The following is a 24,162-nucleotide window of genomic DNA, read 5'->3' on the forward strand; positions in this document are numbered from 1 at the left end:
TGTACAATTCTTTGTCAATTTAACTCTCAGAGTGTACTCATGGAACCACATGGTCCGTTTTATTCCATTTGTACACTTGTAGACCCGTAAGCGTCTATTTGGTTCCTGACTAGAAATCATTTAGTTGGGGACCCCCATTAAAGATCCTCACTGTTATGTTGTGCTGGCTGTACTTATAACAGAAGTATAATGAGAGCTCAAGACAACAATGTACTGGTCTAATGCTGGCATTTATTGAACTGACGTAACATAGTGCTGTTTCACTGAGAACCATATAGCTCTAGTCACACTAGCTGCAGCAACAAGTGAAGTGACCAACCTATACTTAATTAACTAGGTAGCCTACCACGGGCCACGGACCTCCTTTACATAAAACCATTCTTATCTCAGACCCTGATCTACGCTGCATAATGCTCAGTGTTTTATTTAACACAGAGTGAGGGTTCATTTAGACCACTGGTGTTGAGATTGAACCAGAGTTCTATCAAGTCCGTATTGTTTTACAATTGTTATTTTTTATTACATTTTTATATATTTTATATATCAACAAATCAACGTGGAAAATAAACCCAGAATATTCAGACTTGGGCAAGAGTGTCCGACTCTGGTGAACAAGTCCAGTGACAGATTGAATTGAATTCTGCAGAATTGATTCTGCAGAGAAGCATTTATTTTATTTATGTATTTTGTGTTTTTTGTTTGTTTTGTCCTTTTTTGTAATTATTGTTTTCTTTCTTTTTTTGTACAGTTACAATTATCTTCAACCGCTTATCCAGAGTTCCAGCAGAGCTCCAGAGAGGGAAGTCTGGAGCCAGTATGGTGATGTAATTCCCCCATCTGGTCCATCCCACTTACACTTATTAGAACGACGTACCAAAGACGGGTGTTTTTCCCCATGGTCTCCCAGTGGGATGTGCTGCGAGGACGTGCACCTAGGGAGACGCTCGGGAGGCATCCTAACCAGATGCCCAAACCACCTCAGCTGGCTCCTTTCCAAGCAAAGAAGCAGGAGGTCTACTCCGAGTCTCTCTCGTGCAACCATTCCTTCGGTCATGACCATAGGTGAGAGTAGGAACAAAGATTGCTCGGTAGACAGAAGCTTTACCTTCTGGCTCAGTCTCAGTACAGCGACTGCAATACTGCCCTTCCTGCTCTGCCCTCCACTGACCCAGAGATACAACTTCTTCGCCCGGGGGCAAAGTCTCATTCCCTAACTGGACTGCACAATGTGTTCGTTTTTATGGATGTGCAGGTATGTACCCCAAATTTGGATTTGCTATCACATTTTCATTACTGTCAGTGACTATACCATCACTGTATACCCATTGGGAACACATGCCCCTCAGCAGAGGTGGGGATTTGGACTTGAGACTTGACTTGGACTCGATTCATACATTTGATGACTTTAGACTTGATCAAATAAAAAAAATCATCATACATCATCTCATTCGGCCAACCGGAATTTGCGTCCTCTCCTCCGTCTTCAATGTTTGTTATATACGCAATGTTTGTGTTTACACAAACACTCAGAATTGTTCATTCACTGTCAACTTGGACTTGAACGCCAGTGACAAGACTTGTTCTCCAACCCCAATGACTTGTGACTTGACTTAAAGGGCCCTTTTGCAACCAGAGCATATTTTAATGATGTTTAGGACACAAGAAACACTTTCTTGGGGTTTGTATGTGTGTAATATGGGGTTTTAGATATTTTAATCATGACGCCATGACCAAAAACCTGTCATGAAAATGTGGTCTCACTTAATTCCTTCACACAGACAATTTTTCTGGCCATAGGGTGCAAATTTCAAATTGTGCTACTGTTATCTACTCCAAATTAGAAAACTATTATCATTGAGCGACTGCAGTTTCTTCCAGCGGTAAAATGTCCCTTTAAGGCTTTAAGCCCATTCTCTTGACTTTTCAAGCCATATCTTCCAACAAACATGTTACAATGTTTACAAAAGTGTCTCACAAAACATTAATTCAATTCATATCGCTAATCACCCACAGACCACGTACACACCATGCATAGGGAACTACTGAGTGGTGAAGTAAAACTGCCCAGGGTTGGACACACAGGTACTTTACTGGAAGAGACTTGTCCTTTCCTGAGATTTTGCTTTGGTGTAAGCATGTTTCAGTGTGAGATTTCTCTAACCCTGATAAGTGAACCTTTGGTGCATATTTCTAGCTTGTTGGTCAAAGTCATCGCAAAGTGTCCTCAATCTCTGAAACTGTCCAAAGGGGATGGGATAGTCCTATCCAGACAGCAGAAGGCTTTGTAGGATCGTGTTGCAATCACAAATTTCTATATAAATCGATGTGTGTAAATAGCCATTATCATCCCTTGATATCTTTACGTCAAAACAGTTCATTTCAGATTTTCTGTACTCCAAAGTCAATCTCAGATTATTATTAGTTGAGGACGCAGTTTTAGGCTACAATGGAGCCTACGTGACTGGCCAAAATTGTGGGGAACGAGGTCAGGTGTCCCCTTCTGCAGTCATACCCATGGACATCACTCACTCTAGAGAAGTTTCATACCTCAATGTGATTTGTCTGGTTAAATAACGGTTTCATATGTGATGTCAGATTATGATGACGTGTCACTGAGTATATAAAATGATTTACATCTGTAGTTCATACTCATCGTAACCATAAGTTCATAACCACCAGGTGATACAACATTTCCTTTCATTTTACTTAGTCAACTGAAAATGCAGGTTAACGTTTTCCAGAACCCATACTGCGTCATCGAGAGGAAGCCGGAGGACAAGATCCACCGAAACAAACCCCCTCCCATAGTCTCTCTGCTGAAGTATGAGAACCTGGTTTTGAAGGATCAAAAAGATAAGGACTTCAAGGAGGTCAAAAGGGACAACAAGGGGAAGAAACTGGTGGAGCCGCTCTATAGACCCCGCTACTCCATCCCCGTCATCCCTCGGATCAAACCTCCGCTCGAGGAGAACAAGCAGCGCGCCGAGGACATTCTCGATGACATCCTCCCGCCCCGGGAGATTGTGGACGGCAAGCGGGTGTGGGTGCAGCGTGTGTCCAGCGCCCCTGTCGGGCCGCATGAGGTGGCGCGCCTTAAGGACCAGCTGGAGTTCCAGATGCTGCAGCGGGACGCCTTCAAGCAAGGCCTCTGCCCGACTCGGAGGGAACTCTACGAGCAGTGCTTTGACGAGCTGGTCCGGCAGGTGGCCGTCACGTGTGCCGAGCGGGGCCTGCTGCTGGCACGCGTCCGTAACGAGATCCGCACGACCATCACGGCCTACCAGGCGCTCTACGAGAGCAGCATCGGCTTTGGGATGAGGAAGTCCCTGGAGTCGGCGAGCAAGAAAGCCGCGCTGGAGGCCATGGTGGCTAAGCTGGAGGAAGAGAACGCACAGCTGGAGAGTGAGCTGAAGGAGAAATCAGCGCAGTACGAGGCGGAGCTGAACAAGACGAAGGAGATGCAGGACGCGGCACAGGAGAAGAGAGAGGAGGAGATCTGCTTTCTTATGAAAGGAAACCACGACATCAGAGATCAGTACGAGGAGATTATCTCGCAGTGCATGGCTCCGGCTGCTGCCCCTTGAATCGCTTGTGAAAGTGAAAATGAATGGAAATCCATCCACTTAACTTGCACTTAACTTACACTCGTCCCTCAGGGCTCTATACTACTAGTGACTGTTTTTTTCACTCTAGATTAAATAACTTTGGCGAAAATAGAAACAAACTTGTCAATCTTTTTTCTGCAAAGGTTTTAGTTAAACCAAAGCTTTCTTAAGCCATTGTTAGTAAAAAATGAACCTGTGTTACAAGTGCACTCTGTCCCTTTTTTAGACATTGTAGGCTTGTAGATCGAAGATCTAGCGAAGATTTAACAGCGTAGATTGGGGTTCCGGTATAGTATTCAGTGATTCTCAACATTAAAATTTCAAGGACCCCCAGATTGATATGCATTAGTCCACGGACCCATGTTTGCGATTTGTATCTCTGGGATGGCAATCCAATTCTTAATTTAACTCTGCTTGGAGTTACAGACCTACAAGTCCATATAGTACCTTACTATACGTTTAGCTGGGGACTCAAGTGGGGGTCCCTGGACCCCACTTTGAGAACTAGTAGTGGGCTACATTGAAGTCAAGTTCTACAATGAATTCTGTAGAGCAGCATTTATTTTATATTTTATTTTATTTACTTATTCACCGTGCTTGGCTATACTTTTCGTTTACTTTACTATTATATTTGAGGGCCGATCCCCTCCAATGCGGCCTAATTATAATTTCATGTTGCCAGCCAAATAAATCTATGGACTTTAATATTTGTATAGTAGTTATAATGTAGTTTTTTTGTTTGTTTAGGGTAGTAGATGACAATGTAAGATGTCATTTCGAAGATATTATACATATATAATATCTATCTATTTCCAACATGCCCCCAAAAGCTGGGCTCCTCACTTCACACAAGTGTGATTTTTTTTCTTTATTAGGGGGTCAAGCCCAGAGAGTTTAGGCTCCGCCCCGTATTATGTCTGTAATAACTCTTCTGAAATTCTTGCAGTTTTGGCAGTTCTGTGCTATATTGCTCTTCACAAAATGTGACAATATTGTAGAGGGCCGTGCATGAGAATCCCTCAGGAACTGAAGCTCACATGTCATTCGTCAAAAGAGCTCGATCTGACCTTTGGTTCTCCCAATGAGTGCTACAATTTATGATTTGGTCAATCCACGTTTTTGGCCTTTTTCAGCAACGTCAAAGAATTCTGTGGGCTTGCTACTCAATCCCCCTGAAAACGCATTTCTATTCATGCGAATGGTGTCTGGACACTCTGGTCCTATATGGATTAGCCTTCAGCGTTGACACATGACAGACAATTAGCTCCTTCAGCCAATCGGCGCAACAGAAAAAGCTGACGTCATCTCCAGACTACCAACGCAGTAAAGTCGAGCAGTGAATTGCGTCAATGTTTATATTGCTCACTGTGTATATTGTGTACAGCTTTTTTCTTTGTGCGCTTGACCCCCCCGTCTTATATTTATTTAGGGTCAAATCCTTCCGTTTCCATGACATTTACGCCATTTTGGCAGTTCTGTGCCATTGTTCTTCACAGAATTCAGCAATATGGTAGAGGCCAGGGCAGTGAGGATTTGATCCCTCAGAAACTGAAGCTCACACTCATTCGTCAAAAGACCTCTGACCTTTAGATCTCCCGGTGGGTAAATTGCTGGGATTTGCTACATCCACTTTTCGGCCTTTTTTGGCCACATCAAAGACATTTCATTTCCATACATGCAAATGAGGTCTGACTCTGCATGGTTACGGCCGGGACTATACAGCGTTGACAGACAACCCCTTGTATAAAGTATGAAGTATGATGATAAGAGCGCCCCTCACTTCACGGCACGCAAGTGTGATTTTTTTCTTTTTTGTTGGCCTTGACCCTATATGGCTTGACCCTGTCTTATATTTTAAAATGCGCCGCTAGCCCCTCCTATGCCCATACTTTATGTGTCTGTGACTCTGTGATTTGATTCATTGGCTGAGCATTGAATGTGATGTGTGATGATGTGTGATGATAAGAGCGCCCCTCACTTCACACGAGTTTGCTTCTTTTAGAGTGGCCATAGCCTATACGCAGCCAAGACAGTGGAATGCACTGCCAACAGCACTGGAACTTTTACATTTTGGAGTTTACATAAATCAGTGGTTCCCAAACGTACCCCCAAAGGACCCCCAAATTGACACTCATTAACCCGCGGACCGCCATTCGAAAAGATTGGCCAAGGACCCATAAGAGATTTGTACGGCTCTGATATTCAACCATTTTCATTTCAAAGACCACAGGTTTGACCTGAATTAGGCTACGGTCCCCTATTTAATGGCATTTTTATCTCAGGGACCCCAATTTACATTGTAAAATCAAAGTTAATTGGAGTGTACAAAATTACAAATAGAACCGTCCATTTGGTTCTATTTATAAAGATAAAGATGAATACGTTGCTTGATACTGATTTAAGTATGAGAAGACGCACCAATACTCTCCTCCACACGGCAGAGGTCGCTCTTCTAAACACCAGTAGACTAGGGTCAGCACCAGTGTTGACACGTCTGCTTATTATAAGCAACTTTGCTTTTGTTTTTCTGTACAAATCGCTTGAATTGGTACTTGCGGGTTTGTTAAAATACCCGCTTGCTTAGTTATTATCACAGAACCTGGCAACATAGACTTTGTTGGACACTTCCGTACATTCATCCCTCTGTTCGCGGCTTCCTCCTTGTTAGCACCGGCTAGCAGCTGTGTTGTTTATATTCTCAGCCGTTTAAACGGCGTATCACTATTAGTTTCACTCGTGTGTCGTTATTATAACAGTTTCCAAGATGAACACGGTGCTCTCCAGAGCCAACTCCCTGTTCGCCTTCTCTCTGAGCGTCATGGCGGCTTTAACGTTCGGCTGCTTCATCACCACGGCGTTCAAAGACAGACGAGTCAATGTGGATGTACACGTCTCCAGAGTGATGCTGTAAGATATTATTTGTTTTACATTTATATTATGAACGGAGTGAAGCTGTGAGCGTTATTCACCATCATTTTAAATTAATATTATTAATTAAAGTTACACGTCTATAGAATCTAATTGGAATCTACTAAGGAAAAGTGGGCAGTCGGCACCTATACTATTATTATAGTAATGTAAAGTGTCCCTATGCATTATTTGAATATGCAGCACGCTATATATCGGACCCTTAACTTCAACGTCTTGTTAATGCCCAAAATGACTGGCCATCTCAGGGTCTGTAGCAATTTAAAGCAATTGCGGAAATAGTCATTAAAGGAGGGGCGATCATCATCATACATCACATTGAGCGTGGGCACATATGCAAAATAAGTAAAATTGCCCATAAATGCCTGGTGCCCACTGTTCACAGTTATCGAATAATGATGGCACAAGTCGACAGTGCAGGTTCTTGAAGCAAGGACAAAATGCATCATGTATTTGGCTGTGTACTCCCATCTGAAAATATTTCTGACAGGGATGATATTTGTCTGGTTAGCGTTAGCCGATCTACAATCTCACAACTTGACGCGCTGTCAGCTTGTAGGTGTAGGGGTTAAACTGCTGTTGCCGCTATATATATTTAACTTGGGACCCCACTTTGAAAACCACTGATAAGTTAGCTGGCCAGGACTCTTGCTAGATTTCCTTTTATCGGTTTCGTTTGTGAGTGTGTGTGTGACGCTTAAAAATGTCAACTGTATTTCCTCGTTTAATGCCAGTTACAGACAGTACATCTCCATTAATTACACATTGATCATAGAAGTGCTTACCCTAAAGCTACACGTCACATCTGTGTAAAACACTTCTTTATTAAAGTACCACTTCACCACCACCACCTTTCAACCTATCTTCATATGGATTTTGGTCTTAGTTATGTTCATGATAAAATAAAAACAATTATTTTCTACTCGGTCTGTGTCTCATAGGAGGGCTGTGGGAAGCCACAGCCACACGATTTATTTTGCATTTGTAGATCACATTACAACTTTCAGGAATAGAAAGCCTGCTGTTTCTATTAGCTTGGATTCCCCATCATTTCTGAACTGCCCACAGCCCTCCTATGCGACACTAACCTCGCCTCACCAGGCATTCCACCTCGGAGGAAAGCCTGGTCTCTGTTCCAAAAGTGCCGTGTGAACCCGAGTCTGGAGCGGATGATATCGTTACGTCATGTTGTAGTATTGTTTTGTAGTCGACACGACAGGCAGGAACAATCAAGCGGAACTTCCTTTTCTCTCAAACCGGAAGAATGACAATAAAAGCTCTCGCAGCCTGCAGCTTTTATTGAGAAAAATCGTTTTGAGGCAAAAGGATTCCGTTTGATTGTTCCTTCCTGATTCTTCTTGCCTGTCGAGTCGACTACAAAACAATACTACAACAACAACATGACGTAACAATATCATCCTGATGACTACAAAACAATACTACAACAACAACATGACGTAACGATATCATCCTGATGACTACAAAACAATACTACAACAACAACATGACGTAACGATATCATCCTGATGACTACAAAAAATACTACAACAACAACATGACGTAACGATATCATCCTGATGACTACAAAACAATACTACAACAACAACATGACGTAACGATATCATCCGCTCCCGACCCGATCATATACCCAAAATGAAATGGTGCCCAGGCTAATGAGACACAGACTGGGTAGTAGAGATGCTCCGATGCTCAGTCGATTGGTGATCGGCCGATATTCACTCCGATCGGTGATCGGCAATTTACCCTATCTGGAGAAACCGATCTTTTAGACGTTCATTCATTTAAAGGGACACTTCACCCTTTTTGCAAAAAAATATATGTTAATGACGTTTAGAAGCTTTAGATCACTTTCCTGGGGGTATTTATGTGTGTAATATGTGGTTTTAGATATTTTAGATTGTAGCAGTGAGCCTGTTGTCTCTGATGTCATGGACACTGGGCTCACTTCCTTCCTGGACTACATGTTGTCTCAGTAAGACAGCTCTCCCCCCTATCCACAAGGAGGAGCAGTGCACCAAAGAATTATGGGAATTGTAGTCCAGGAAGGTAGTGAGACCAGTGTCCATGACATCAGAGACAACAGGCTCACTGCTACAATCTAAAATATCTAAAACCACATATTACACACATAAATACCCCCAGGAAAGTGATCTAAAGCTTCTAAACGTCATTAACATATATTTTTTTGCAAAAAGGGTGAAGTGTCCCTTAAGTGGCATAAATGTCAATCAGATGTATAGTATAATGTCATTTTGCATTTTTGTTGGCCTAAACATTCTCTCCTTCCTACCCACACACAGGAACAGTTTTGATGTGGGTTTTGACATATACCGGTAGTCATTTTGGAAATATTCAAATTTGCCCCTTGCGCACAAGATCGGTATCTGACCAAAAACCTGATCGGAAAATCCCTATGTGGGTAGGAAAGAAATGGTGGTATTCTATCATGAGCATTAGTGAAGACCAATTATATGAAGATAGGTTGAAAAGTGGTGAAGTGGTCCTTTAAACAATACAGAATGTAAGGAACACAAATTATTAACAATTATAACACTAACTATTCAAATTTATAATAATATAATAATTGTCACGATTGTCTGACAAATTGTTTAATTGTGTTTATGGCATTGAACATTGGAACATGTGAATACAAAAATATTTGGCTATGTTATTATGTTTGCCTATGCAAATGTTTGCCTATTTAGGCTTCATAATCATATAATCATGCTCATAATGTTCCCTTTAAGTTTTCAACGGTGTGAGCATTACCAGAGCAACTGCTGACTGCTCTGCAATATCTGACGTGTCGTGTACTAGCCACAAGCAACTTGGATGCTATCTGCATCTAAGTTGAAACAAGCTCCATTATATACTTTTTTCCCCATGTCAACAATGTTCATTTTTTTTGTATCAACATTCTGTCACACTTTGAGCAGCCATGACTTTTCTGTGTGTTTGAGTTTGGGAAGCACTCATTGTAAATCACTCAATGTCCTGCATATGTGCAATTTAAAAATGGGTGGAGTAATTTTTACAAAGAGCACTTCTTACAGACTTAAACACTGCACAGTTTATTGGCAGAAAGTTGCTCATAGCCATAACATGACAGTGGATTTCTATAAAACAAAGGGCTACCTGTATAACTTGCGCCACCCCTTACCTGTAAACACCTACAATTTGCCATTTATTTTTAATATTTTGAAAATAAATAGCCATTCTACAAGTTCACAACGTGTCGATGTAGATTGGCTAGTTGGACTATTTTAACATGTTTTTCAAAATAGTTAAAAATGGCCAATTGGTTTAGGGATAAGTGGTAGGATAAAAGTCTTACGTTCTAATTCTAAATCATGACAGTTTTCTGAAAAACCTTTGTTTCTATGTCAGTGCTTCTCAACCTTTTTCATGTCAAGGACCCCCAGAATTATCTGTATTTGGCTGCGGACACCCATCAGAAAGATAAAAACGGAGAGTTAAAAATGTTGCTCTGAAAGAATATATATTCAAAGATTTGAGCCACATTTTCAAGAATTTTCAAAAATAGCAGATCTACAAGCTCGTGGGGGTTCCCGTCCTGAATGGGTTGCATGAATGGGGCTGTCAATGGAGCTTGTTAAAACCTTGTTGCACCCCCTCTAACCTGGGGAGAGCAACGGACTGACCTCATGTTATCTTAAGTTCTATGCATGAGGAGTCCAAGCTGCTTCTTTTCACCTGACATGGGGGGGGGTTTCCCCGGTTGGACAATAGTGCGTTGAAGAAACACGTTATTCCAACCATTTACATCAGGCACACTGGCTGGCCAGGGGGAGGCAGTTTAGAGACAAGTCCAGGACTGCATTTCTTTTGTAAGGGTACCTACCCTAGGGTACAAGGGGAGAACAACTCCACACAGAAAGGCCCTTTTGCCAACCCCACAGGGTATGGGCACTGATGACATGGAGGACAGTCAATTGTGAATGTGGCAATGTGTATATGCATGTATGATGTGTGCATGTGGTTCCAAGTACACTCTGAGTTAAATGAACAATAAGGAATAAGGATTTAAGCATCTCTCTCTCTCTCTCTCTCTCTCCCCCCCCCCAACAGGAAGAACGTGGATGACTTCACAGGACCTCGAGAGAGGAGTGACCTGGGCTTCATCACCTTTGACCTCTCGGCTGATATCCTTGCTTGTTGATAAAGCGATGTTAACCGCTTATATACTTAATCAACATGAGGCATAGTTGAGAGCATGTAGATCCGCTATTTCACAATTTCTGCCTATCTCTTAGTTAATATTTGGCCTTTTTATTGTAATATAAAAATATCTATTAAAAGTCCTTACAATGATACTTTAGAAATGTGCACATATCCTTCTACACAAATTCCAATACCCCAAATCTCGGCCAGTCACACTCTCACACATGGTCACTCCAGCATGGCAGTGTTACGGTGAAATCGGTGACCTTCTGAAATATGTGACCATCTTGTGGACTTCACATAACAAACCTACATGGAGGTGTTTAAATAACTGGCCTAAACACCGCCAGGTTGAACTCTGCTAATAAACAAACCAAAATGATTTACGTTTGGACACTGACATTATGTGATGTCTACATGGTTGTCACTTTTTCAGGTTTCAGCAGGTCACCAATTTCACCATAACAGCACCGTGCTGGAGTGACTGAGATTTGGGGTGTTGGAATTCAGCTCTACTGTATGTTGGTTTGTTTACTGTAGATTGAGAAAGAAATGCACAATAATCAAATAATCTGGGGACCCCACAACAGTTTGAGAACCACTACTGTACAAGCAGGCTATCTATTCCTTGACAGTTTCTCCTACATTTGCAGCCTATCTTTGATTGGAACGTGAAGCAGCTGTTTCTCTATCTGTCCGCGGAGTACGCCACCAGGAGCAACGTAAGGGAACTGCAACAATCACTGCTATGTCTATCTGTCTGCTCTATACACTCTCCTCACGGGTGGAAACGCCCATGGGCTATATCTTGCGCCACCCCTTAAAGGGATAATTCAGAATTTTTTTTAAAATTAAAGCTATGAATTACGATAACATATTAGTGCAGCTTTCGTTCATTTTTGACCCCTCCGCTCCGCTGGAGGCTTGCATGGCCCTCCTAAAGGCCTCACCGTGGGTTTGTGGGGCTTCTTCCTCACGGAAGACACAGGCTGGGGCGCCAACCCATACTGCTCCTGGGTGCCGTCTACATTCCGGCTGCCACGCGTCTCTCCAGTGGTCACCAGACTATTCCTGGTTGTCACGTAAAAAATAGTTGATTGTGATTTAGGGGTCAAAGTTGAACAAAAGTTCTGCTAATATTTTAGAACAATACAAATGACATTAGTTTTGTGAATTCATTTACTTTTACTGCGTGGCCCCAGTGCCCCCCACAAAATGACCGGAACTACTTAATATTGACCAAAAGTTCAAAACCAGAGCAGAACTCCCACCACAAGACTCGGGCAATCAATTAATACAGTTACAACCACTATTAATGGCAAGTATTTCATACAGCTTAAAGGCGCAGTGAAACGGAAATGGTGAACAACATGAAAATGGTGTTTCCACATGAAACACCGGTCTGAAGTTTCTGAACCAATCAGAGTGTCGCATCCCTTCAGGCGATGGGACGGTAGCTAGGGACGGTGGCTAATGCTATGCGCAACAGCGTTGTGTTGTTTGTTTATAAATCAGACGGTCGCCCAGCACAACCAGTTTACTGTTATGTGGCTTATTTCTACCCTATAATGTTTTCAGAAACATATTTTAGCGTGATGATTAAGTTGAAACCGAGTAATACACTGTCTGAATGTTCTCTTGAATGGAAATAAAAACGGAGAAATCTGTAATCAGAAGCAGCTGTGTTGCATGGATGCGCAGACATGGGGAATTAAACATGTGAGCTTCATTTTTATTGGCTTTTATCGATGTGTACCTCTACACGTCATCACGCAGCACGTTTTCGTTTTAATAAATAAATAATACAATCGTTTTTATGGACCTTTGATATAAAAACACACAGAAATGAGAATTTTCCCATTGTTTTGGCATCCATTGTTAGGTATGCCCATATGATGACCACGATATGGTCTAAAAGTGTGAAAAACTTATTTTTCATTTCACTGCGCCTTTAAGTCCAAAAAAATCTGAACTATCTTTATTTACCTTTAGTAGTACCTTTAACCCTTATCCCTAAACTAATTTGCCATTATTTACTATTTAAAAAAAACCTTTAAAATAGTTAAAATAGCCGATCTACAAGCTGACAATGTCTCGATGTAGATCGGCTAGTTGAACTATTTTACAATGTTTTTCAAAATAGTAAAAAATGGCAAATACGTTTAGGGATAAGGGTGGCGCGAGATGGAGCCCTGTGTGTCCAAAACTGTCACTTTTCAGGAAATGGGGAAAATAGAACCTGTGCTCCAATGTAGTTATTTAGTCAGTCACAGTCAGTCAGTTTCAGTATTTATAAAACCCACACAAACACTTAACCCATTCTGACCGGGCACCCATTTTGGTGTTGGCATCATGTTATGCTTTAGCTATTGAAAAATAGCAGATCTACAAGCTCATATCGCGCCACCGAGTGGCGCGATACGAGCTTGTAGGTCTGCTATTTTTGAAAAATCGAAGAACGACTGCCATTTTTAGAATCTGATCTCGGGTCAGAATGGGTTAATCAGACCAGTGTGTGTCCAGTGGAAACCTCGTATGAATCTGATCTCAGGTCAGAATGGGTTAACAATTCTTATAGTGATGGCGATAATATGATGTGTATATAACTAGTGTGTGTGTGTGTGTGTGTGTGTGTGTGTGTGTGTGTGTGTGTGTGTGTGTGTGTGTGTGTGTCTGTGTGTGTCTCAGGCTCTCAACCAGGTGGTACTGTGGGATAAGATTGTGCTTCGAGGTGAGAACACCAAACTGAACCTGAGGGACATGAAGTCAAAGTACTTCTTCTTTGACGATGGGAACGGACTGAGGTTAGAGACACAAACTATTGTTTATTCCTTTAATAATTTAATATGTTCAAAATTTGTGGAAAAAGCAGATGCAAGCTTGCAGTAGATACAAGCTCACAATGCACGCTATGTCCATTGTTATTGATCATTTTCAACAGGTGAATTCAATTCAAAGGGCTTTATTGGCATGAGAAAACATACGTTTACATTGCCAAAGCAGAAAGAACAAAACAACAGTACAGCAATACAATCAAAACAAAAATTATGTACTTTGAAGGTCAGAATCTTCAATAGATCAAATTCTATGTACCAAGATAACTCGATGCAGGTATAGTGCAGGAATATACACAATGATTAGTCTTTAGGGTGGTTGTGTTCCATTTGATATCCTTCTCCTATCACAGCAACTCACAAATCTTGCTGCTGTGTTTGCACATTGTTGTACTTCGCCCAGCAGATATGGGAGTTTTTTGTCATTGGTCATGTTTTCAAAATCTCCGTGTGTGGTTGTAATCTGTGGGAAGTATGTGTCTCTGATGTCTTGGTACAATGGACAGATGGTTAGGAAGTGTAGCTCGGTTTCCACTTCGTTTAGTGTGCAGTGGGTGCATAGTCTGTCTTCTCTCGGGATACAGGTCTGCCTATGACGGCATGAATTCATGTGGGTAAATTGTAGGGCTGACCTTCGATCACGTTTTTGATGATCGACACTTCGAAATAAAATTGTTTCGATCGTCGACGCTTCGAAACCCAACGTGGGGGGGGGGTGTGCGCGATGCAAGGTGCTGATGCGCGCGATGCAAGGTGCTGATGCGCAATGCGAGGCGAGCAGTGACTCACAATGAATTTGGCTTAAACAACGATATAGCAGAGAGAAACGCATGCTTGGATTGGTCTCATTTATTTTAAACGATAAGCAACAACTGTTCCTTTGCCTTATTGTAGCGGCGTTCATGAAAGCAGTGACGCACAAATATTTAGGCTTACAATAAAACATCCGACCGTAACAAGTCAACTTTAAATAAAACTGCCTGACACAGCTGGCATTACCTCAAATAAAAAAAAGTATAATCCAGACATTGTAAACGAAAGGCATTTTGCTTCTCTTCAGATTGAAACTGAAGATGTGAAAACACCAAAAAGACACCACCCGATCGTAACATGAATGAACGCTTAAATCAATCAAACCCTCTAAGATCTCTATGGAATCCCTGTGCTTTAATAATGAATTTGTTAATATCCAAAACTATACAAAAATGATCACATTTCTATCTACGTATGAGGACAAACCTTATTAGAAGAAATATGAATAGCATATGACAGCCTTTTGAAATGTGTATAGGTTACTGAATTGCAGGTGCTGCCAAATAAGTATAATTACTAGGCTACCTCATGCCAGTCGGTTGCGCAAATATATATCGGGTCGGATCAATTAGCAGAGCGGAGCAGCTTCTCACTCTGCAGCACAATGACTTTACTTTACAGCTCTTTACTTACTTTAAAGGGATTGTGACATTTAAAACACATTTTTGTAGATATTTTGTGTTCTTTGGCTTTTCTTGACATCAATTTCACCAAAAAAAAAAACAAATTTGAACATTCAGTGTATTCTCCGCTGTCTGGGCTTTTGTGAATAATTATGAAAATATGACTCGTGGCTTGGACGGCGGAGGCCTACGTAATGTAACGCTAAACCCCGCCCCCTCTTCTCTGCTCCCTGTCTACCAATTCTACTACCCGCCCCCCTCCTCCTCATCCCCGCCCCTCTCCTCTCCTCCACCTGATGCTCTCCTCTCTTCTTCCTCATTCTGACCGCGACTTTGTTTCAGTATAATAATAATAATAATGGCTTCTAGAGAAAAAGCAATCTGCTCCGTTGTCGGCTGTGTCAATCAACACAAGTCCACCAACTGGCCTAGATGAAGATTCACGCTCTAGGTGGATGCATTTTGTTGTGGAGTACTATTTGAGTGGACTCACAATAAAAAATCAATCGCCTGCAGCACTCTGAAATGCTTCATGGTAGCCTACTTTTAATTTATAGTATATAAATATATTTTATATATTAATCTTTGATTCGTGGCGTGCACCAGCTGTTGTAGATTGCATGTGCTCATTATTGTTCTTGTAATGCGATACAGTGGAATAGCAACGCAGCCAACGCTCGTGTGATATAATCCACGTTAAAAGTATGGCGAATAATGATAGGCTATAGTCATTGAGTATGATATCGATGACGATGACATTACACAAGTTTATGTCGACGTGGTCGTGGGGTGAGATATTGCAGGAGTTTCATAGGCGCGTTCGGAAATAGCGCACTGAGCCCACTGGCACTGTGCAATGCAAACTAATAGGCGAGTGCGCTCCGGTGCGGTATTTCCGAACGTGCCTTATTTGTTTACCAACTGTTGCTCGTACGATGACGTTGAATAGAGAATACATGTTACAAAGGGAGTCTACCAACCTCAAGCCTAAAACGGCTGATCCGGTGCTTCACAGGTGCAGGGACATCAAAGTTGCAAAAGGAGAGGAGACTGGAGCAACACGGACATTTTGAGCCTTTTACGTTTCGACCTTGCGGACGGTCTTCATCAGAGTGGACTCTGATGAAGACCGCAAGGTCGAAACGTTAGTCGTTTTGTATACTCAGCACCTTAATAAAAGGCTCTAAATGTCCGTGTTGCTCCAGTCTCCTCTCCTTTTGCAGCAGAGAATACATGTTGTTGTCCATCCCCTCCGTACATACATGCAGTGATAATCTTATTATAAATAACATTTTATATAAACTATAAACAAATAGTTATAAAAGGAGAAGAAGTTGCGTGCGTTGGCACTGGCAGCGTTGCTATGGCTGAGATGCTGTGAACTTGTAAAGGAAAAAAAAAAGAACAGTCCCTTTCTCTGAGGGGGGCGGAGAGGTATGGAGGGCTTGAGGGGTGGGGGGGGCGGAGCTGGGTAGTGATTGACAGGAAAGGGGGAATTACCGACATCTACAGGCTAAAATAATGTGTTTTTCTATGCCTTCTCAGGATGCATATTACATACACACAAAAACTCCTGGCAAGAAATACTGGAGTGTTCAAAAAAAGTTAAAAATAATGTCATAATACCTTTAATAATATTAATATGACATAGTGTTGGATCTCCATTCTCCAGACAAACAAACCTTGGATTATATTTATTGGATTTATTTAATTCTTCTTTCTTCAAACCATGGCACGAGGTAAGAAAATATATAATTATTCACTGTTCGCATAACACCCACGCAGGCAGGTGTTCTTAATCTCATTCCCTTCAAAGTGGCCTAAATACCACACTTTGTGATCAACCTTCTAAATGTGCATATTTTATTTGTAAAAAGGAACACTGTATTAACTAATACCCCCCATATTGGTGCAAAATGGAAATATTTAATTAAATACCGAGAGAGAGAGACGTAAAAGCCGTTCCATGTCAAATAATACAAAAATGCCGTCTCGCAGGCGCGTTCGCACAACCAAAAAAGCGGCTCTGTCTCTGAGAGTGCAATATTATAGTTTAGTTACCGTACTTGTATTAGTGCAGAAAAGAGACAATAAATCCCGCTTTGGAGAAGATGCGCTCCGAAGGGGTTGTAGTGGCAGGGAATCAAATCCTCTTCGCTAAATAGGTGCCAACTTTGCATAACGTGGCACATTATTCACACACAGTGGTCGTAGACTTTGCATATTTTAAAATGCAACCATGTCACTTTTTACTTATTTTTCCTGCGTGGACCGCTGGACGGCATGACTGTAGCTGCTTGACTTCCTTGTTTAACACGTGAGGACGGAGGAGGCTCTGCGAGGCGCGAGCATGGCTCGCGGACCAAAATGGGCCGCCTCGTGGACCAAAAGGGGACACTTTTTTTTTAATTACTATTCGATTCAAAATCGATTCCCGTGCATATCGATTGAAAGTCGATTAATCGACTTTCTTTGGGTCAGCCCTAGTAAATTGTTCATCTGTGCCCCCCCCACCCACACCCGGGCAGGTCCAACAAGAACATTACGCTGACACTGTCCTGGAATGTTGTCCCCAACGCTGGAATACTGCCCCTAGTGACGGGAGAGGGACACATCAGCCTGCCGTTCCCCGACGCTTACGAATCCACCAAGAGCTATTAATCTCCTAGCTGTGTGTGTGTGTGTGTGTGTGTCAGGACTGGAGACAACCTCGCAAACTGCTCATAGTGAAAATAGCGGATCTACAAGCCTTAAAAAAACGGCAAGCTTGTAGATTATTTTCTTTACATGTGACAAAATATATAGTTGGATTTGTGTTTTTTATATTTTCCGGAAGGCAGGTGTGTGCACGCACAGGTATGAAAGACACACAACATTATAGGAACACAAACCAATCTAAACAGGCACAGCCAAACAAACACTGACGACAGAAAATAAAGCAATAGTAGTGAATATATCAGATCTACAAGCTCAAGATATGACGCCTTGCTTGTAGATCTGTTACTTTCATTATATTTGAAATGGGGTTTAAACACATTGACTGCCAAGGACATATTACTTTTCCGGGTGACAGAAAATACCATCGCCTGCCCATCCAGACAGGCTTTGTTCACATCATGGGTCCTGTGGGTCGACAAAATAATGAATACCTGGCAATCAATGGTTAATGTATATGTACTTTTATTTTACCTTCCTATAGTAAGAAATAAAATAATCAAGTAAATGGACAGTTACTGTCCACCACTGATTGTTACATCCCTAGTACACACAACACACGCGCACACACACACACAAACACTGTGTGTGTATTTTTCATACTTGTATGATGGCTGATAACGATAACACATTGCATGTGTTTAGTTAGACATAGCAACAGTCAGACACCATGAGTCACACAACCTCACCTCACCTCACCTCACAGAAAGCCACGGGTGAATTTGAACCTGCAGCGTGTGTGATTCTTAACACGCAGCACAGGTTTGTCTGACTAATGACTGTAGGACTGCTGGTGTGTCTAACCCAGTGGTTCCCAAACTTTTTCATGTAAAGGACCCCCACATTGACATCCCATTAGCCTGTGGTCCCCCATTTGAAGAGATATGCCAGGGATGTTTACGGGTGTAGCAGTGATTCTCAACGAGTTGAATTTCAAGGACCCCCGGTTTGACATGTATTAGCCCACCTTTAATGACATTTCTATCTCTGCGACCCCAATTTATATTCTAACGACGGGTCCATTTGGTTCCACTTGTACACTCGGTTACAGACCCATAATGGTCCATTTAGCTGGGGACCCCCTGGAACTCCCTCAAGGACATCTGTGGGTCCCCCGACCCCACCTTGGGAACCAGTGGTCTAACCAACTCAACCCCTCGTTTGGGTTTGAGGTATTTCTGTTGCCTCTTGTCTTCCAAGTATAAAACATCCTTTAATGTAATTTATCCGTTTGTGCTGTTGCTTTTTTTGTCTGCTAATTTGTAATAAAATTTTGGGATCAGTTGTGTTTTTAGTTTTTCTCTGGATTCTTATTTTTTATCTGGATTACATTTATTTAATATTTTAAGTAAAATAAAAGTTTTACAAAATAGATTAAGAATGGCAGCGTCTTGGCAGTGTCTCCCGACCCTCAGTCCACTGCTTCTTCTGATTGGTTGACAGCAAGCGATAAACCCTGCAAATGTGCTGTTGTATTAACAACATGCTCTACCATACAGATTAAATTAAATTAACATTTTATTCACTAAACATTATGTCCTGGATTGCATCATTAATACATTGTGTTAAATGTGTCTTTTTTCCACAGTAAAGATAGTAGTCTGACTATGTTGCACAGGATACTGCATGTTCTTGGCATCAAAGCGTTATAGATGTGCATTTAGCGACATCTGCTGTCCATTGAAAGCAAGTGCACAAATCAAGGAGGTGGGTAACTGTGTGCTAAACTAGAAAAGATCCAATGCTCATTATTACTATATCCATTTTTGTGTAAGGCTGTATCAGGTTTATTTACCCCTCTTTTTTTCCGCTCTCTCTCGTTCTTTTTGAGGTGCAATTTGGTCTTCTTGTAATGTGGCCGGCCTATTTAACCCATTCTGACCTGAGATCAGATTCTAACGCACAGAAGAATGGTGGTTCTTTAACGCATTTTGACCTGAGATCAGATTCTAAAAATGTCTTCTAAATCCTGACAGTTTAAAAAAATAGCAGACCTACAAGCTCGTGAGCTTGTAGGTCTGCTATTTTTCAATAGCTAAAGCATGACATGATGCTAACACCAAAATGGGTTAAAACAGAAAGTTAATGAACAGCTGACCATCTATCTAATAAATGCACCAAGTCTCTACATGTGTATGTACAGTAGGATACGTCAATCGCAATCCACGTAACTCGAAAGGCGTTCGCCCCATCACGACTTCAAATGAATTAAGATAGACATGTATAGAGAGTATGCACATGCATGATTTTCCCATCAGGACACGCCCCCCTCATCTAGAGTGAGTGGCAAAGCACTGAGCAGCATGTTGGAGTGTTGGAGTTAGAAAGCACTGAGCAGCATGGAGGAGTGTTGGATATAGAAAGCACTGAGCAGCATGTTGGAGTGTTGGAGTTAGAAAGCGCTCGTTGGAAATCACTCCACCTGCCTGCGTACCACCTGTTTCTAAATGTCACATAATGCAGGAGGCAGCGAAATGTTGTTATTGAAAACAAGCACTTCCAAACTCCAACACTCCATGCTGCTCAATGTTTTGCCACTCAGTCACAGACACTTGGAAAAATAATCAAATGCAGGGCATTTCTTGACCGAAAGTAGCTCATAACGTTTCTATGCTGGAATTTGTATGAATCAAAAACTTTGCAGATAGAGGATAATTCAAGCTTTTCGTACAGCTGTAATGTTGGTGAGTTTAACAATCGGACAGGACCTTTCTGTTTGGATGAATGGGGGCTGTCGAGGCCACAAAGTCGTTTTTGCACCACTCAGTGGGCGTTCACGCATAACTTCCAGGTACGATGATCATGTCACGCGCATACCCTCTATAGCAGGTGTTCCCAAACTTTTTTGGACCAGGTACCCCTTTTGGGGTAGATATTTTTCCAGGTACCCCCTCATCCTCGCAACACGGATAACAATATATTTACAACCACAAGCAGTGTTTCCTGCAGGAAAAAGCTTTCGCATGGTGCTGGGCACAGGCCGCAATTTTGATTAATTCATTAATTTGATTCATTAATTAATAAGATTAATACATTAAGATTAATTTGTATTATTGCTCTTGTATTGCTATTGGAGACACTGGGGGACACTGGGCAGGCACTGAGGAGGCACTGGGGAGGCACTCAGGGGCACACTGGGGAGGCACTGGGAAGGCACACTGGGGAGGCATTGGGGAGGCACTCAGGGGGACACTGGGGAGGCACTCAGGGGGACACTGTCTAAATGTATACGTTTAAATGTAGACGTCTAAATGTATACAGGCGTCTAAATGTGTACGTCTAAATGTAGACGTCTAAATGTAGACGTCTAAATGTGGACGTCTAAATGTAGACGTCTAAATGTAGACGTCTAAATGTGTACGTCTTCTCTTATGGGGGTCCCTGGCATATCTTTTCAAATGGGGGTCCACGGGCTAAGTAGTGTCAATTTGGGGGTCCTTGAGATGAAAAAGTTTGGGAACCACTGCTTTAAACACTTTAGCACTTTATGAAACTTTATAAAATTAAAAAAACATGGGCTATAACCCATCGTTTTTTTATTTTTTCATTTTTTTCAAATCCTCCAAAATGATGAAAAACGGCGTGCTATAGTATGCCGTACGATATGGGCTATAGCCCATGGTCCAAAATGATGAGAAACGAGGCTAACTTTTTTTTCCAAAATTTCAAAAAACATGGGCTATAACCCATCGTTTTATCATGTTTTCATTTTTTTCAAATCCTCCAAAATGATGAAAAACGGTGTGCTATAGTATGCCGTACGATATGGGCTATAGCCCATGGTCCAAAATGATGAGAAACGAGGCTAACTTCTTTTTTCAAAATTTCAAAAAACATGGGCTATAACCCATCGTTTTTGTCATTTTGTCATTTTTTTCAAATCTTCGAAAATGATGAAAAACTGCGCGCTATAGTATGCCGTACGATATGGGCTATAGCCCACGGTCCAAAATGATGAGAAACGAGGCTAACTTTTTTTTTCAAAATTTCAAAAAACATGGGCTATAATCCATCGTTTTTGTCATTTCGTCAATTTTTTCAAATCCTCAAAAATGATGAAAAACGGCGTGCTATAGTATGCCGTACGATATGGGCTATAGCCCATGGTCCAAAATGATGAGAAACGAGGCTAACCTTTTTTTTCAAAATTTCAAAAAACATGGGCTATAACCCATCGTTTTTGTCATTTCGTAAATTTTTTCAAATCCTCAAAAATGATGAAAAACGGCGTGCTATAGTATGCCGTACGATATGGGCTATAGCCCATGGTCCAAAATGATGAGAAACGAGGCTAACTTTTTCTTTCAAAATTTCAAAAAACATGGGCTATAACCCATCGTTTTTGTCATTTCGTCATTTTTGTCAAATCATCAAAAATGATGAAAAACGGCGCGCTATAGTATGCCGTACGATATGGGCTATAGCCCATGGTCCAAAATGATGAGAAACGAGGATAACTTTTTTTTTTTAATTTAAAAAAACATGGGCTATAACCCATCGTTTTTGTCATTTCGTCAATTTTTTCAAATCCTCAAAAATGATGAAAAACGGCGCGCTATAGTATGCCGTACGATATGGGCTATAGCCCATGGTCCAAAATTATGAGAAACGAGGATAACTTTTTTTTTCAAAATTTCAAAAAACATGGGCTATAACCCATCGTTTTTGTCATTTCGTCATTTTTGTCAAATCATCAAAAATGATGAAAAACGGCGCGCTATAGTATGCCGTACGATATAGGCTATAGCCCATGGTCCAAAATGATGAGAAACGAGGATAACTTTTTTTTTCAAAATTTCAAAAAACATGGACTATAACCCATCGTTTTTTTTTCATTTTTTCATTTTTGTCAAATCATCAAAAATGATGAAAAACGGCACGCTATAGTATGCCGTACGATATAGGCTATAGCCCATGGTCCAAAATGATGAGAAACGAGGATAACTTTTTTTTTTTAAATAAAAAAAACATGGGCTATAACCCATCGTTTTTTTATTTTTTCATTTTTTTCAAATCCTCCAAAATGATTAAAAACGGCGTGCTATAGTATGCCGTACGATATGGGCTATAGCCCATGGTCCAAAATGATGAGAAACGAGGATAACTTTTTTTTTCAAAATTTCAAAAAACATGGGCTATAACCCATCGTTTTTGTCATTTTGTCATTTTTTCAAATCTTCAAAAATGATGAAAAACTGCGCGCTATAGTATGCCGTACGATATGGGCTATAGCCCACGGTCCAAAATGATGAGAAACGAGGCTAACTTTTTTTTTCAAAATTTCAAAAAACATGGGCTATAACCCATCGTTTTTGTCATTTCGTCAATTTTTTCAAATCCTCAAAAATGATGAAAAACGGCGTGCTATAGTATGCCGTACGATATGGGCTATAGCCCATGGTCCAAAATCATGAGAAACGAGGATAACTTTTTTTTCCAAAATTTCAAAAAACATGGGCTATAACCCATCGTTTTTTCATGTTTTCATTTTTTTCAAATCCTCCAAAATGATGAAAAACGGCGTGCTATAGTATGCCGTACGATATGGGCTATAGCCCATGGTCCAAAATGATGAGAAACGAGGATAACTTTTTTTTTCAAAATTTCAAAAAACATGGGCTATAACCCATCGTTTTTGTCATTTCGTCATTTTTGTCAAATCATCAAAAATGATGAAAAACGGCGCGCTATAGTATACCGTACGATATAGGCTATAGCCCATGATCCAAAATTATGAGAAACGAGGATAACTTTTTTTTTTTAAATTAAAAAAACATGGGCTATAATTCATCGTTTTTGTCATTTCGTCATTTTTTTCAAATCCTCAAAAATGATGAAAAACGGCGCGCTATAGTATGCCGTACGATATGGGCTATAGCCCATGGTCCAAAATGATGAGAAACGAGGATAACTTTTTTTTCAAAATTTCAAAAAACATGGGCTATAACCCATCGTTTTTTTCATTTCGTCATTTTTTTCAAATCCTCAAAAATGATGAAAAACTGCGCGCTATAGTATGCCGTACGATATGGGCTATAGCCCACGGTCCAAAATGATGAGAAACGAGGCTAACTTTTTTTTTCAAAATTTCAAAAAACATGGGCTATAACCCATCGTTTTTGTCATTTCGTCATTTTTGTCAAATCCTCAAAAATGATGAAAAACTGCGCGCTATAGTATGCCGTACGATATGGGCTATAGCCCATGGTCCAAAATGATGAGAAACGAGGATAACTTTTTTTTTCAAAATTTCAAAAAACATGGGCTATAACCCATCGTTTTTGTCATTTCGTCATTTTTGTCAAATCATCAAAAATGATGAAAAACGGCGCGCTATAGTATGCCGTACGATATGGGCTATAGCCCATGGTCCAAAATGATGAGAAACGAGGCTAACTTTTTTTTTCAAAATTTCAAAAAACATGGGCTATAACCCATCGT

At 41.0% G+C, this 24,162-nt stretch overlaps 2 protein-coding genes across 2 annotated transcripts; both read left to right on the forward strand.

The window, feature by feature from the left end:
* Positions 1-1,177: 1,177 nt before the first annotated feature.
* On the forward strand, positions 1,178-3,663 carry LOC308312779 (axonemal dynein light intermediate polypeptide 1-like). The gene is made up of 2 exons (XM_080759492.1): positions 1,178-1,252; positions 2,711-3,663. Exons 1-2 carry the CDS (start codon positions 1,227-1,229, stop codon positions 3,582-3,584), a joined length of 900 nt encoding a protein of 299 aa, XP_080615618.1. The 5' UTR covers positions 1,178-1,226; the 3' UTR covers positions 3,585-3,663.
* A 2,542-nt stretch (positions 3,664-6,205) lies between these two features.
* spcs3 (signal peptidase complex subunit 3) lies at positions 6,206-19,009 on the forward strand. Its single transcript, XM_080794122.1, has 5 exons — positions 6,206-6,512; positions 10,644-10,717; positions 11,382-11,458; positions 13,425-13,540; positions 17,535-19,009. Exons 1-5 carry the CDS (start codon positions 6,370-6,372, stop codon positions 17,665-17,667), a joined length of 543 nt encoding a protein of 180 aa, XP_080650248.1. The 5' UTR covers positions 6,206-6,369; the 3' UTR covers positions 17,668-19,009.
* Positions 19,010-24,162: the final 5,153 nt, after the last annotated feature.

The sequence above is a fragment of the Protomyctophum bolini genome, assembly GCF_963924005.1.
Source record: "Protomyctophum bolini genome assembly, chromosome: 3".
NCBI lineage: Eukaryota > Metazoa > Chordata > Actinopteri > Myctophiformes > Myctophidae > Protomyctophum > Protomyctophum bolini.